Source organism: Camellia sinensis, chromosome 3 (genome assembly GCF_055761805.1).
Source record: "Camellia sinensis isolate YWXY chromosome 3, ASM5576180v1, whole genome shotgun sequence".
NCBI lineage: Eukaryota > Viridiplantae > Streptophyta > Magnoliopsida > Ericales > Theaceae > Camellia > Camellia sinensis.
The window spans coordinates 1,177,328-1,193,392 of NC_138963.1; the positions used below are offsets into that span (position 1 = coordinate 1,177,328).

Genomic DNA, 16,065 nt, shown 5'->3' on the forward strand with positions numbered 1-16,065 from the left:
AAAGCCATTACAAAGAAAGGGCATAGCCCGGTTACAAGAACAGAAAATAACGAAAGGAAAAAGTACATAATCAAGAGAAAAGTTCTTCAATTTCAGCATCAAAAGCTGCATCACCATCAAGTCGAAGACCGGCTTCAGACGGGAGCTCGCTCTCGGTTGCCAGGGTGGTTTCGGTTGGAACCATGGTTTCACCTGGTAGTTCGGTTGTCTGGTCTTCCACCACGGGTTCCAACCGAAGTGATGGGTCCGCGCTGACAACCGGAGTATCTTCAGAAGCAGAGGAGTCGTCGGAATCTGAGTCTTCTAGGAACTGCTGCTGCATGGCATTCGCATACTCCGCAAGGGAGTTCGGTATGAAGTAGGCTGGAGGGTTGAAGACCTCAGTCTGTTGATCATGACCGAGCTTCTCCATAGCCGCCCTCCAGCCACACTTGAAGAACAGCTCCTTGGCAGCATTACATTGCTTGGCATAAGCATCCTCTGCCTTCTTGAAGCCTTGTTTGCCGGCTTCCTTTGCGCTCTCCTTTATTTCGGCATCTTTCTTTCTTTCGAGCTTCACCAGCTCGCGCAGGTATTTGTCCTTCAGAGCAATGACAGCTTTTTGTTTTTCAGCTTCGGCCGAACTAACCAGTCCGGTCAGTCTGCCGATCTCACCTCGTAGCTCGGCCATTTCCTTTCTGGCCTCCTCCAGCTCGGCCGTTTTTGCCTCAGCTTCTGCCGCTGCTTGCCTGGTTACTTTCCTAAGCTCCAGCACTTTCCTATGAGTAATTTGGTTTTTCTGAATGGCCTAACAAAGCAAAGATTTCCCTTTAGCCGAAGTAGAAGTTGAAAAAAGAAAGTAGACAGAAAAACGACCGAGGTTACTTACCAGAATCATGGATTTAGTCGTAGACTGGATGGACTTCAGCTCAGTGTTTAACTGTTTGTGGTGATGCTCCATGTCTCTGGGCAGACACACACTCTTGGCCAGATTGATGGCCAACAGGTGATCTTTTTCAGCAACAACCGAGTCTGTATCTCGGATGTCTCAGTCGTTGAAAGTAAGTTTTGGTGCCCAGCTGCCGATAGTTCGGTCAGAAGGCTCCGGTTGGGGGCTTGGTGGTAAGCTCGGCGGAAGAGCAGGTTCTTCTTCATCAACCAAAACTTGTTCGGTCTCGGCAGTTCGGGCACGCTTGGTTCGATGGGAAGAGGACGGCTGTTGAGTAGGAAGGGCCACAACAGCAGGCTGCGATTGGCTGGGTGGTGTTACTTCGGGCCTAGTTGTTTCGGTCAGAAGGGCCCTAACTCTGCTTTTCTTTGCCATCTCTTCTTCAACGGTTAGTGGGACAAGTCGTATTTTGGGCAAGGTTGGGTCCGGTTCAGGTGCGCCTTCAAGAAGGAAATCGGTCACTCGGGCTTTTCGACGACCGCTATATCTGTAGGTCGGCTCAAAGTTTAGAAGCTTCGCCCAACTCCTTTCTTTAAACCGTAATGCGGCTCGGAGTGTGTTCAGATTTGGGTAACTGTAATGGGAAGCAAGATGAGCTGAGTCTGCAAAAAGGATGCAACTGTTAGATCGGTTATGACGTCTGAAAACAAAGTAAAAGAAAAACGTGTATAAAACCGAAGTAACTATACCAGGTTCTCCTTTCTTCCAATTTATACTTCGGCCTGAGATTGGGGCTTGCTGATCTTCAAAATTGCCCGATACCCAGAAGAAGTCATCATCATTTACATCCTTATCCGGCGTATCTTTTGTTATCTTTTCTCTACGATGGCGTATCCTAAGGTAATAAACCCAGCCATCATCTTTGGAACCTATGGAGTACTGGTGGAAGATTTCGGCTAAACCGAGGTTCAGGCCTGCTTGGCGGTTTAGTTCGGCTATACCCATTATTATCCGGTATGTATTGGTGGATATCTGGGTTGGGCATAGTCTGGTTTGCCTAAGGAATTCACAAATTAAAGGCTGGACTGGGAACCTTAGTCCGGTCTCTATTATTGAAAGCAGGGTAAAAGGTACAAAGCCTGCTTCGCCCCATGGTATGATGTCCTTCTTGGCTAGGGTAAGGTGTACATCGTCTGGAATGTCATAATCCCTTCGGAATTCGGCCATGCCACCTGGTGTCTCAACTAAATACCTATACTTACCCATTTGTTGTATAATTTACGAATAAGTTATATCGGTGCAAAAATTGTGCTCAGTAGCTCGGTTGAGCGCACGCAGGAGTGCCTGGGTAGCCTAAGTCTGCAAAGTAGAAAACAAAGGGGTTAAGCACAGATCATTGGACCGTGTTACAAATTAAAAGCAAGGTAAGTAAGCCCTACTTTGGCTTTGTGGGCAGGTCCTGTCTCGGTTTGACGAAATATTTGGTAGTTCGGTTTGAACTTAGGGTACGCAAGAACGGTTTTCGTATAAGGTTTGTTATCTCGGTTTGAACAGTGGGTTTTTTACTTCGGTTAAGCCACTAGGAGCAGCTTTCTGAATTTGGTTTAGAAACTAAGAAAGCTGGCTTAGCCCCAAGGCTTAACTCGGTTGAAGATCATGGTTCCCTAGTCTAGGGTATTCAAACTTCGTTCGGTGATTTTATTTCGGCTACAGTGAATCAGGAGTTGGTAATTTGTTAAAACCTGGTCGATCCTAGTTCGGTTATTGACTAAAGTGATCTACCTATATAGGACAAACAGTACCCTAGTTCGGTCGCTACATTATTTTGGATCCAAGACTAGTTTTCTACAGGATAATTCATACACACATGAGTTCTACTAAAAGTACAGAAGCGTAGCAAAAATGGAAGAAATGTTTTGCAAAAACACACTAAACATAATGCATTGAACAGATACGAAGGTAAAACAAGGAAGAGAGATGGATTTGCTTACCAGATGGAATAAAAGAGGACTGGAGTCGGCAACAGTATCAGCAAATGAAGAACACGAGCTTGATAATGGAAGAAACAAAGGCACAGAGAAAGAAGACGAAAGAATAGTGGAGAAAGTGATTCAAAAAATAAAAGGGTTATTTTGGTTAATGGACGAAAGGACGGGACTGTTCAAATTTTTCGTACTACGAGGGCGGCGTGACAGCTGCTCCCAGCCTATCAGAACCTGCCACGTGTCATTGGAAAGGGAAGCGTTACAGTCGTGATTGAAGAGACATTTTGACCGGACAAAATGGAGCCCGAAGTAAAAATTAGCTCGGCTTAAAAGTCTTAAGAGTTTTTTAGCTCGGCCGGAGAGGTTAAAGGGTTTTTAGCTCGGCTAGAAAAGCTTAAAAGCTCCCGCTCGGCTGGTATACTGGTAATCCCAATCATGCTCTGCAGATGGAATTAAGGGGCAATTGAGAGGGTAATTTTTGGAAAAAATTGGGCCGAGCTATGAGATGGACTTTATAGCCCAAAGTACGAAGGACAGGATAGAAAGGCCCAATAGAAATGTAAAAGTTACTCCGGCCCAAGTGAGGTAAAATTACTTCGGTGCAATAAGATGTAAAGCCACTCCGGTCCGGGCAACTTGGAGTTAGGTCGGTCCCAATAATAGTCCGGTTGAGACGTATTGAGGTTAGAACGGCCAAAACACTGTTACTCGGTAGCTCGGTCTTGGAGTTGTGCCGGTCGCAATTTGTTAGTTCGGTCCAGTCGTGTTATGGGTTGAGCAGAGGAGAACCGAGATGAGGAGTAAAAGCAGAACCGAACTAAGAATAGTTCGGCCTAGTCAGTGGCTCTGCATAACCAAGCTTATTTCGGTCATATCGTAGTTCGGCCAAAGTAAAAACCATCCCACTTGGTTTAAGCAGTGGGGGGTGTAAAAGGATAAGCATTATCCTTAGGAGTATGAATCCTAGGAGGACTCTGCATGGAGGAATAAGAGTCCTACTAGGATTATGCCACACGAAACTTATAAAAAGCTCACAAACATCACCTTGGAGGAGGTAACAGAACAACACAATTTTGCTTTCTGAGAACATAGAGCTTTGTCTATTTGTCAAGTTTATTGACTTAGGCATTGGAGAGGTTTCCGGCACACACCCGCCGGCTAGCTCACGTTTGTGTTTTCAGGTGATAAAGCGACGTCGTACGGAGGAGCGTGGACTTGGTCAACAGGATTATACGAGAAGGCGTATTTCTTTCCCGTACACAAATTAAAGGATAAATTGTCATAAAAATATAAACTTCAAAGGATAATTTATTATAAAAATATAAACTTTAAAAAGTATTTATAATTTTCAAAACTTCAAAATAGCTGTAGTTTAACTAAATGTCAAGAGAAGTATACCTAATTTGCTCAAACAATTTTAATTAACGAATCTAAAAAACTGATAGTATAAAAAAATGGAGAGGACCCCACTCCCTCTCTCTCCATCACTAATAAAAAGAGAAATGATAAAGAGCTCTAAATATAGAGTTCTAATTTAAGCTCTAATGATGTGTCAAAGTAAAAAAAAAAAAAAAAAACAAAATAAAACAAGACACAAACATCACATTAGGGTGAGACCTATCTTCCCATTAGAACTATTAAAACTTCTATATTAGAGCTCCAAAGCATTTTTGCTAATGAAAATTGTCAGAGAAGAAGGGCATCCGTCTATATATCTGCGTCTGCGTCTGGTGAGAGAGCCGCACAAACACAAACCGCCCCACTTACTTTATTCCTCTTAATACAAAATATCTGGGAGAGGAGAGACGAGGAGGAGCCACGCGTCGTCTCTCTCCACCGCGAACCGGTCCTCAGCCACAAAATTATCTTTTTTGTTATTTTCCAGGGGGGATGACCCTCTACTTTAATTATTATATTTTGCCTTACAATAGTTAACTTTCCCATATGATGCTACTGCTGCCTAGTTTGACATTTTTATTTCTTTTTTCTTTTTTCTTTTTTCTTTTCTTATTCTTTTTTTTTTTTTTATATCACAATCATTTTTTTTATAATCTTTTTCTTACACCAACGTCCCCTAGTTTTTTGACAATTACAAAACACCTAAAAAAAATTTGCAGATAACATTTCTCATTGTGTATTGTTTTTACAGTCTTACGCTCTCTCACTCGTGTACACTTTAACTATGGCAACGTTCAAGTCATAAAATAAAAACATTTTTATCTTCAACTCACCTCATTTTCTCAAAGCAATAACCTCTATAATCAACGGGCACAGCACAATCAATCTGCTATTGCTAAAAATTCAATCCTTCTACATCTCTGTATCTTTCAATCCCACCAGTGGTCATGACCAATCAAAACCATCAGTGTTGTGGCGACACCATAATCCATCATCGTTGATTGCCTTTTGAAATCATCATCGCTGGAACCACTACTTCAATGTCTCTATTGAAAAAATCTAAAAAAAATTTAAGATCTAGATTTGTGATTATGTTTTAATTTAAAACAATAAATAACAAATTCAGTCAAATAATCATGACAAATCGGCACAACGATTTAACAAGAAAAAAATTACAATTAGTGTGCCTCTAATTTTGATATAAAAATCACAGGTCAAAGCACGAAACAATTTACTAAGAAGACAAAAATAAGAATTAGACAAAAGTATTCTCAAATATCTAGCGAATCTACATCCGAATTGAACCAAACCCGATGTCCCTCTTCCACTATCGTTTTCATCTCGAAATTGTCTTTCTCAACGCTGAATCCATAACGCTAATGTCGAATCCATAATAATAAACCACTCCGAAATTCACCAAAATTCCAAGCCCAAATTCCTTAAAATCCACTAAAAAATAACTCTATCTTTTATGAATAAAACAAAACAAACAAAACCTTTTAATAATATTAATATAAAATTCATTAATTTATTGATCACTCTTAAATTATTAAGAAAATACTTCTAAAATATCCTCCAATGCAAAACACTATTTTTTTTTCATTTGAAAAATCTGAACCGCTCAAAACCTAAAATCACCAAACAGCACGCTTTATATTAAATTGGATTACGACTTCACCACTCGAGTGGTATGAATAAAAGGTGTGCGTGATTCTTTTTGTTTTGCTTTCCGTCCTCTAATAAACAAAAGTCTGACTTGTCTCTATTGTGTGCCCTAGCTTGGATTGGATATCTGGCATCTTTTTCAATTAGTATGTATGTATACATATGCATCTATATCATATATCATATATCATATATCATATATATATATGAGGAGGCCATAGGATATTGAAACCACCAACTAAACTGCCACATCTTCTCAATTCCCTCCCTTCTCAGCCTCTCTTCCTCTTACTCTTGCTCTTGCTCTTGAATTGTATCGTACGTAGGTTAGGTTAGGTTGCCAATCTGATTTGGGTTTGGGAATGACAAAGGTATACCCAAATGCCACTGCTCCTGTTTCGGAGAAGCCGAAGTTGAAGCTGAATGCTTCCCCAACTTCGACTTTAACTTCAACTTCAGATGACAACTCTGTGGTGGTCCTAACCGTGTGGAAGAAATCGCTGCTTTTCAACTGCGATGGTTTTACAGTGTTCAACGCCCACGGCAATCTTGTCTTTCGTGTTGACAATTACTCTGCCGCCACCAAGGCTGAGATTATTCTTATGGACCCCTCCGGCAAGTCCCTCCTCACCATCCGCCGCAAGGTATACCACCACCACCATCCTTACATATCTGTTTATATACATATATATAATATGTATGTATGTATGTATGTATGGATTTATGTTGATTTCCATCTGCATCCACTTGCAAGTTCATCAACAACATGATCCACACATATATGTACACATTTTCTCAGCAATAAATTAATATGCCAATTTTTATTTTTATTTTTTTATTTTTTTATCTAATCGATATTTTTAATTTTGATGATAATGATCATTAGAGGCTGAGCCTATCGGGCGAGTGGCTGATGTATGAAGGAGAGACAGCAGTCAATCCTATACTGTCAGCGAGGAAGCACGTGAACCTCCTAAATACAAAGTCATTAGCTCGCGTGAGCTCATGTTGCAGCAGCGGAACTGGAACTACTGGATCATCATCGTCGTCATCGTCGCCTTCAAATTCAATTAAGAACCTGATGATATACGAGATAGAGGGATCGTACACACAAAGATGCTGTGCGGTGTACGACGGAAAGAGGAGGCGAGTGGCGGAGATCAAGCGCAAGGAAGCCGTGGGAGGGGTGGATTTTGGCATGGACGTATTCCGCCTCATTGTAAAACAGCCTGAAATCGACTCAAGTGTAGCGATGGCCGTTGTCATCCTGCTGGACCAGATGTTTGGATCTTCCAAACGCCTTTCAACTTAAGACAACTGACTCCCGACTCCTGCCTTGTCATACTCTGCACAAAAAAAAAAAAAATACAACAATAACAACAAAATAAAAAAAGATAAAAAAACAAGAAAGGAAGGATTGTAATCCATATATATACGTATCCAAGTATTCTAGCGAACTTAGCGAACTGTGATTGTTTTGTCGGGGAAGAATAACCCTCCATTCCACCCAAATCAGTACCTTCGCATCGATTACCACCACACCATCACCACCATATCATTCACCACCCTGCGGCTCATCTTTTTCTTTTTCTTTTCCCCTCACCCCTTTTTTTGTGGGGGGAGAAGGTTAGATGACTTGGTTTTTTTCCTTTTTTATATGGAAGACCAAGCTCATATTTTTGTTTCTGTTTTGTGAGAAGATTGGATGGCTTGGTTTTTTTTCGTTTTTATATGAAAGACCAAGCTCATAACGGGAAGTGTGAATATAAATTTAAAACAAAGAAAGAAGGGGAAGTAAAAAAAAGAAGACACGAGTAATTTAATAAAATAATGAAGTGATTTATTTGCTGCCATAAGCTCTATCTCTTTTGGAGTCCTTGTATATGTATTTTACTTTTGAAGGAACAAAATGAATTCAAACCAGAAACGTTTCACAATTATATCCTTATTGTTGTTGCAAAGGTCTGATGACGTTTGTCACGCTATAATTTAGATTTTGAGTTTATTTGGTATGTATTTTAGTTTAGAATACGTTACTTTTCTATTTTTTTTACATATTATTTTATAAAAAATTTAAAAATACACTTATTGATGTATAGTTTGCTCTTCTCGTACTCCTTTCTTTGTACGATTAATTCAGCAGCAATGCTAGGTATCATGAAAAACTTTTCATGAAAATAATCATGAAAGCTTCTTAACCCTTAGATTACACTTAGAATAAAGCATTACACACTAATCAAAGTAATCTAAAAATTATAAATTTTTCATGATCATTTTCATGACAAAATTTCCATAACCCTAACTTTTTCCTTAATTCAAATCTTTCTTATGTTGATGTTAGCCGCCGCTGCTTCTTCTTTTTCATTTTCTTTTTTTATAAACAAAGTAAAAATTTTATTAAGTGGTGTTTTGAAAAGTTAGTAAAAAATGAACTTTTAATTTTTTTAATCAAAAAAATTAACTTTTTAGATAGTGACTTGGGTAAAAAAGTTAACTTTTTGGCTTAAAAAGTTAAAAATTACTTTTTGCTAGCTTGTCAAAGCAAGTTTAAGTCCTCGTTTGGAAAACTTGTTGGGGTTAAAAAAAAGTATAAAAATACAAAACAAGTTATATAAGTTAATAAAATAAAATATTATCTTTTATCTATTATTATTATATTTTTTTCTCACAAAAATTTTTTAAAAAATCAAAATAAAAATTAAACGAGACTGAAAAAAACAAGATAAAAAAGTCTTAATATAAAAAAATTGATTATTTTAATCAATGTCAAATGACACCTAAAAATAAAAAATTAAAGATATAGAAAATAAAATGCATCAAGAAAAATTTAAAAAGGCCAAACTATTCCTATCATCCACACAATCCTTTATCCTCACGATTTTTATATACAACAATGATTCATTCCCTTTTTTTCCCCACTCCCTTTGACCCCCCTCTTTCTCATTGGTTACATTTTCTTTTTTTTTTTCTTTTTTTTCCTGCTCCTCCAATCACCACCTGCCACGTGGCAAAGGGGGGAGTGAGAGGATGACTCCCAAAAGGGGTCCCAAGCATTATTCTTTTATATAAACAAGGATTTTGATAGAGACCTCTACTGAGCTGACACATCCTAAAAACAAAACAAAAACAAACAAACGAAAAAGACAAAACACAAAGAAAAAGAAGACAAATTAATGTTACTTTACAGCTAAGAATTCTAAAACATTTTCCAATAAACAAAAGCAAACATAAATAAATAAATAGTTAAGTAGGTATTATGGGTGTTTGAGAAATGAATTTTTTTTTTGTAAGTTTTTTTAATTATAAAATATTATTAAAGAAATTTTTTTTTTGTGTTTAAAATGATAATTAAGAGTTTTTTTTGTGATTAAATATGATATTTATAAAAGAAAAAATAAGATAATTATAAAATTTGATGTGATATTTTATTTGAATTTATTTTTTTTAATTTTGTAATCAATTTGTCTTTCACTTAAAAAAAAAAAAAAAAAAAAAAACCAAATTTTTTTTTCCAAACACCGCCAACACTACTGAATCCGGCTACCCGGCAGCCCTACCCGACAGCCTCCCAAAACGACGTCGTTTTGGGGTTTTTTTGTTTTTTTTTTTCTTTTCTTCTTCTTCGTTCTTGCTCTCTCTCTCTCTTCGAACAGAAACTAGAGGGGAGGGGAGAGGGAGGAAGGAGGAGGGAAGAGGCTGCGAGCTCGCCATCGCAGCTCGTCGCCTCGCCGCCGGCCGTCGCAGCCGTCCGATCGTCGCCCGATCCAGCTCGTCACAGCAGCTGCACCGCCGGCCCCGCCTCCGCCTCCTCCTCCTCCTCCTCCTCCTCCACTGGTTATGGCCCCCTCCAGTCCGGCCGGCCCTTCCCTTCCTCCTCCTCCTCCTCCTCCTCCTCCTCCTTCCTCCCTCTTCCTCTCCTTCCTCCCTCTCTTCCTCTGTTGTTTGTTTTTTTTTGAAAATTTACCCCCAAAACGACGTCGTTTTGGGGGCTACTAGGTAGGACTGCTGGATAGGGCGGCCGAGAATCCGGACTCCAACACTACTACCCAATGCGAAAAAATTCCCCGAAACCTTCAAATTCCCACACTTGTCTTCCACGCCTGTCCCCCACAGCTCCCAAAGCACCATTCAACCTCCCAAAGCACATCTCTGACCACACACCATTTAGCCTCCGATGCTGATCACATCCATGGCCGAAAACCTCCTATGGCTGAACACCATCCATCCATGGGCGGAACCAACCAAGAAGACCCCTAAGAGCACCGCTGGCCAAATACACCCACACCACCATTTTGGATACCCAGATTCTGCCTAGACGCCGATTGTAGGAGATCAACCCAAGTTGAGTTGGCTACAGAGGTTCTGGCCATGTGAAGGAAAGTAGCAGCCAGCTACATGGTGGGGAAGCCATGTGAGTTGGCCATGAGGCCATGAGGCCATGAGGCCATGAAGCAATCTGGAAAGCCACCGAAATGGGCTGGCAGCCAGCTCATTTCAAAGGGTGCCTCTTGCCTTTGTAATCTATATATAGAGAAGCTAAGGAGAGTTGAAGAGAGGGCATCATAACTGAAAGAGTGTGTTATATAGAGAGACAGTGAGTTGAGAGTGTGTAATCTCCTCCATTTGTTGATATATAACAACATCGCTCCCGTGGACGTAGGCCGGTTTGCCGAACCATGTTAAAAGTCTTGTGTTTTTGCTTGTGAGTGTCCCCTGGTGTGCCCAAGATCCGCAACAATTGGTATCAGAGCCCGGGTGGAGAAAAATCGAGTTTTTTCCGAAAGTGTCCAGATTTCGAAGTGGTCGAAATCCACTTTTGAGCATACCAGGAGGAAGGTCAGGAGGAGAGGAGTCCAGAACAGCAAAAACAAAGCCCAGAAGCCTCTCCACGCGCCCTCACGCGCCCCTGGAAGTGGGCACGTGAGTCACAGTCTCGGCACGCTCCCACACGAGCCGTTAAGGCACCCGGCGCGTGGTCCCACTCTCATCCACGCGCCACACGCGCTGACGGAGGAAGAAGACGAGTGGGGGAAGGCGCGTGTAATACACGCGCGTACCACGTCAGCCGACACGTCAGCCACGTGTCAGACACGTGTCAGCCACGTGTCAGCCCAGTCAGCCTGAGTCGCTGACCAAGCCGGGTTGACCAGCCGTCAAGCCACCGTTGACCGCACCGCCTGCGCCGTTGACTGAGCCGTTGACCAGCCGTTGACCGAGAAATTATCTGGTGCTTCTCAGGCGTACCAGATTCAGCAGATCTGAACCGTTGAAACTATTTTGGCTAGATCTAGGCCATTCGGAGTCCGTTTTTGGCGATCCAATAGTGAGTTCCAACTATTTGGAGTATTCCGGACACATCCGTACGGTTAGTTTTTGAATCGGAGGCATTCAAACTCTTTTGGCTAGATCTAGGCCATTCGGAGTCCGTTTTTGGCGATCCAATAATGAGTTCCAACTATTTGGAGTATTCCGGACCCATCCGTACGGTCAGATTCTTAAATCGGAATTTCTTTAAAAAGAGAAGAAATTTACAATGGTAGGAAAAGGCGCAAGTTTCATGATTGAGCCTTTTAATGGCAGTAATGACTTTACCCTGTGGCAGCAAAGGGTGAAAAACATTTTAACACGAGAAGGTCTGGTGAAAGCTCTTCTCAAAAAGTCCAACAAACCGGAAGACATGAAGGATGACAAGTGGGAGGAGTTGAGGGAATTGGCAAACAGTACAATTCAGTTGTATCTCGGGAACAACACACTCCGGGAAGTCATCAGTGAAGTAGATCCGGCGGAGCTATGGGCAAAGTTAGAGATGAGGTACAAGTCAAAGTCTTTGACAAACCGGTTATCTCTGAAGAGGCAGCTATATACACTTAGAATGCCAGAAGGTGCGAACCTCACAGAACATCTGGACGAGTTCAATAGGATCACAATGGAATTGGACACCATTGGAGACAAGACCCAGGAGGAAGATCGGGCTATGATCTTGCTGGTCTCTCTACCTGCATCATATGAGCATCTCAGGACAACTCTATTGTACGGGAAGGATGCTCTTGGACTGGATGAGGTGATTGCTACGCTCATTTCTCATGAGTCGATGAAGAAACAGGAAGGTAGCAGTAGCAAACACCCAGAAGAAAATGCCATGGTTGCCTCAGAAAATGAGCAAGGCAGAGGTAGGTCCAATAATAGACGGGGTAGATCCAAATCAAGAGGACGTTCGCAATCAAGGTCAGGCTTTAGGAGAAAGTGTTATTACTGTGATCAGGAGGATCACCTCATAAAAGACTGTGCAAAGCTCAAGGAGGACAAGGCACACAAGGAACAGGCGAGCTCATCAAATGTCGCTGCTGCAGTAAATGCTAAGGATGAGTATGCATTTACAGTTTCGTCGAGTATGACGAAACCTGACTGGATCTTAGATTCCGGAAGCACATATCATATATGCATGGATAAGAAACTTTTTTCTACCTACCAAGCCAAGGATGGAGGTATTGTTCGAGTGGCTAACAACACTATGAGTAAGATTGTTGGCATGGGAACAGTACGGCTGAGAATGGAAGATGGAAAAATTTTCACGTTGGATGGAGTCCGACACGTGCCAAGACTGAAGAAGAATCTAATTTCCTTAAGTATGCTAGACATGAAGGGTTATAGCTTCACATCTAGCAAAGGAAATCTCAAAGTCATCCATGGAGATACGGTGATGCTACATGGACGACTGGAGGGGAATCTGTACAGGCTTGTGGAGAAGGTTGTGACAGACGGAGCTACTGTCACTTACCGGGCAAGACGTACAAGACATGCACAGAAGAGACATAGGGCCCAGCAGACATGGCAACCAAAGTGTACAAGAACGCATGGAGGCAGTTCGGAGGTGCACAAGACGGAGCCATTGCGGCCAATTTTAAAGACAGCTCAGAGCAAAGAGACCAAGACAGCAAAGCATGTCCCAGGGAAGAAAGTTTCTTTTGCTCCTGAATTAGAGACATATTGGGATCTCTCCAAGACTGGATGGAAGGGAGAGATGCCATCTCAAAGAGTTGCAAAGTAAGCTTTGCATGGCACCCCAGTGAGGGGGTGCCGGGCACTCCAGGCAGGGGGTGCTATTATGGATCACCTCATATGGGTTGAGGGGGTGATTTGTAGGAGATCAACCCAAGTTGAGTTGGCTACAGAGGTTCTGGCCATGTGAAGGAAAGTAGCAGCCAGCTACATGGTGGGGAAGCCATGTGAGTTGGCCATGAGGCCATGAGGCCATGAGGCCATGAAGCAATCTGGAAAGCCACCGAAATGGGCTGGCAGCCAGCTCATTTCAAAGGGTGCCTCTTGCCTTTGTAATCTATATATAGAGAAGCTAAGGAGAGTTGAAGAGAGGGCATCATAGCTGAAAGAGTGTGTTATATAGAGAGACAGTGAGTTGAGAGTGTGTAATCTCCTCCATTTGTTGATATATAACAACATCGCTCCCGTGGACGTAGGCCGGTTTGCCGAACCACGTTAAAAGTCTTGTGTTTTTGCTTGTGAGTGTCCCCTGGTGTGCCCAAGATCCGCAACACCGATCACCTTCATGGCCGAAACGCCACCATCCATGGCTGAAACCAACCAAAATAACCCCCAAGAACACCGTTGGCCGAACACACCCACGCCACCATTTTGAAGACCCAGATTCTCCTTCCACGGCTGGACACACCCATGGCCAAAATACCACCCTCCTCCATGGCCCAAACACCACCACCCGTGGCCGACACAGACTCCGACCTCCTCACCATAGACCACCATTCACCCACCCAATCGACCCACACCAAATTGATCCACACTCAAAACCCCCGCGCAACTCAAGCACCCAAGCAATACCCAACCGACTATCCAAACACCCAACCCAACCAAGACATCGCCGAATTGAGACCCAAAGACGAACACCCAACAAAAAAACTAATAAAGCACAACCTAGGCAAGCGAATGAACTCTGATGAGAAGAATGTGGGAAAAATAGGGGTTCAAGATTATTAAAAGAGAAAAAGAGCAAACACACAGATTATCCTCTTCATGAAGATGGATCCAAAATCCAACTTTGTAACCAATTAGCATTAATTTTGGGTAATTTTATGATAAGATGACTCTCTCACCGTCAAATGTTTGCTTCCCTACTTTCAAGTACGATATCATTCATAAAGGAAAATGGCTCATACACCCACTGGGGGCCGACCCCCCAGTGAGGTGGCAGTCCATAATTGGACCAAAAAAAACTTTTTTTTTTTTTTTTTTTTTTTGGGTTTCGGCCAGTGGGGGCGCGACACCTCACTGGAGTGCGACCCCCACTGGGGGTATGTAGCAGGATTGCATTCATAAAATAGAGGTTTTAGGCACTACATAATATATTAGAAGGGTCTTAAGTACCAATAATAATTTAAAATGGTAATTAATTCTGATGATATAATATGTTTTGAAAATACAAAAAATAATGTTAATAATAAATATGATCATAGTCTGCATATTACTAAAGAATCTGTAAATATAAATAGTGTGTGTTTTAATTTAAATAATATTACTGATATTAGGTGTTCTTGATTTTCCAAATTAGATAAAAATCAAAAAATAAATCAAAATTATCTAGAGACTAAAGTTGAGTCTATAGAATCTAAAATAGACAATTTGGGTTCTATAATAAATATTGATTTAAATAAAGAAGCAAAAAACCAAATAAACAATTTGGTGACAAAATTAGAAACTATATCTTTCATAAACAATGATGGAATGAATAGTCTAGGAGATAGTGACATCCTTAGGCTATTTTATGGAATAGAAGATATTATGGTATTTCAAACCAATACCTATAATAAAACTGAATATGAAAATATTGTTGAAATATTGAATTATTGGAGAAAATTATATAAAGGCCCAGACTTAGGTATTGATGAAAGAAATAGGCTACTGGATCAGATAAGAGAAACTTATATAGAAAATGAAGCCCTTTTACAACACTTTAATTATGATATTAATATGTCAACTAATGATGATGACAGTCAATCATCCTCATCTGAAGAATCAATAGATCAAGATATTTCATCAGAAATAAATAAAGGGAAAAGAAAGGCAGAAGAGCTAATTGATCCCGAATTATTTGGCACATGTGGAGATGGAGAAAATTTTGACGTTATTCAAACAAATGAAGTTAAAAATGATATTAACATTGGAAGTACCTCCAATCCTACACCTGAGCCAGTAATATCTAGAAAAGATAATAATCATAAGTATTCAATAGCTTAAAATGGTACTTATTTAGACTTGTCTCATGTTCCTTTTAAGGATTAACCACAAGCAATAGATGATTGGGCACAATCCTTGTCCATCATTATTACCAATTATAAAAATAGTTAGTCAAAGGAAAAATTCCTTGATTATATTGCAGCAACTCTCCAGGGAGATGTGTTGCAATGGTTAAGACAGTGGAAAAAATTTGAAATTGGGAAAAGTCAAAAAACGGCTTTGTTAACAAATTTTCTCACACTTGACACAATTTTAGCTGAATTTGTAAAAATCATAAAAGAAAATTTATGTGGTTTTGCAGGAGATACTAATTTGCAACCAGATGCAAATTATATTTTGACTAAATTAGAATTATGTAATATTTATCTTTTTGAAGATTATGTTCAAACTTTTAAAAAATATTATTATCTTATTGATCCACCAGCAAATCAACCCTGGTTAGATCAATTTTTTCATAAACTCCTTAATCCATGGGATGAGTTATGTATTAAAACATATCCTGATTTTCTCAAAAAAATAGGGAAGGAAGAATATGATAATCTTGGTTTTCGCATTAATTATGTTCTAAAGCTGATAGCAGATCGGTGTCTAGAAGCAAAGGCGAAAAAACAAATAAAAAATCAAATTTCTAACTCACCATATGGTCAAAAATATTGTGATAAAATTTTAAAAGAAAATTGGAAAATTGGTTGTAATACATTTCCTAAAAGAAAAGGATTTTCCAAAAAGCGTAGAAAATATAAATGGAAACCTTAGAAAAAGAACAAAACTTTTTCAAAAAAGAAAAAGTATATTCGAAAAAAGAAACCAACAAGTGTTTCAAAAAAGAAAACTTGTAAATGTTACATTTATAACGAAGAAGGTCACTATGCACCTGAATGCCCA

General features: G+C 40.3%; 1 protein-coding gene across 1 annotated transcript; it reads left to right on the forward strand.

Moving 5' to 3' along the window:
* Window positions 1-4,857: 4,857 nt before the first annotated feature.
* LOC114282808 (LURP-one-like protein (DUF567)) lies at window positions 4,858-7,856 on the forward strand. Its single transcript, XM_028225552.2, has 2 exons — window positions 4,858-6,560; window positions 6,803-7,856. The coding sequence occupies exons 1-2, from the start codon at window positions 6,279-6,281 to the stop codon at window positions 7,226-7,228; spliced, it is 708 nt and encodes a 235-aa protein (XP_028081353.2). The 5' UTR covers window positions 4,858-6,278; the 3' UTR covers window positions 7,229-7,856.
* Window positions 7,857-16,065: the final 8,209 nt, after the last annotated feature.

What these genes read in the sequence shown, in the direction of transcription:
- LOC114282808 (XM_028225552.2), top strand. Translation starts at nt 6,279, where the DNA reads ATGACAAAGGTATACCCAAATGCCACTGCTCCTGTTTCGGAGAAGCCG. An exon ending in TCCTCACCATCCGCCGCAAG is followed by an intron (nt 6,561 to 6,802) that starts GTATACCACCAC and finishes AATGATCATTAG; the next exon opens with AGGCTGAGCCTATCGGGCGA.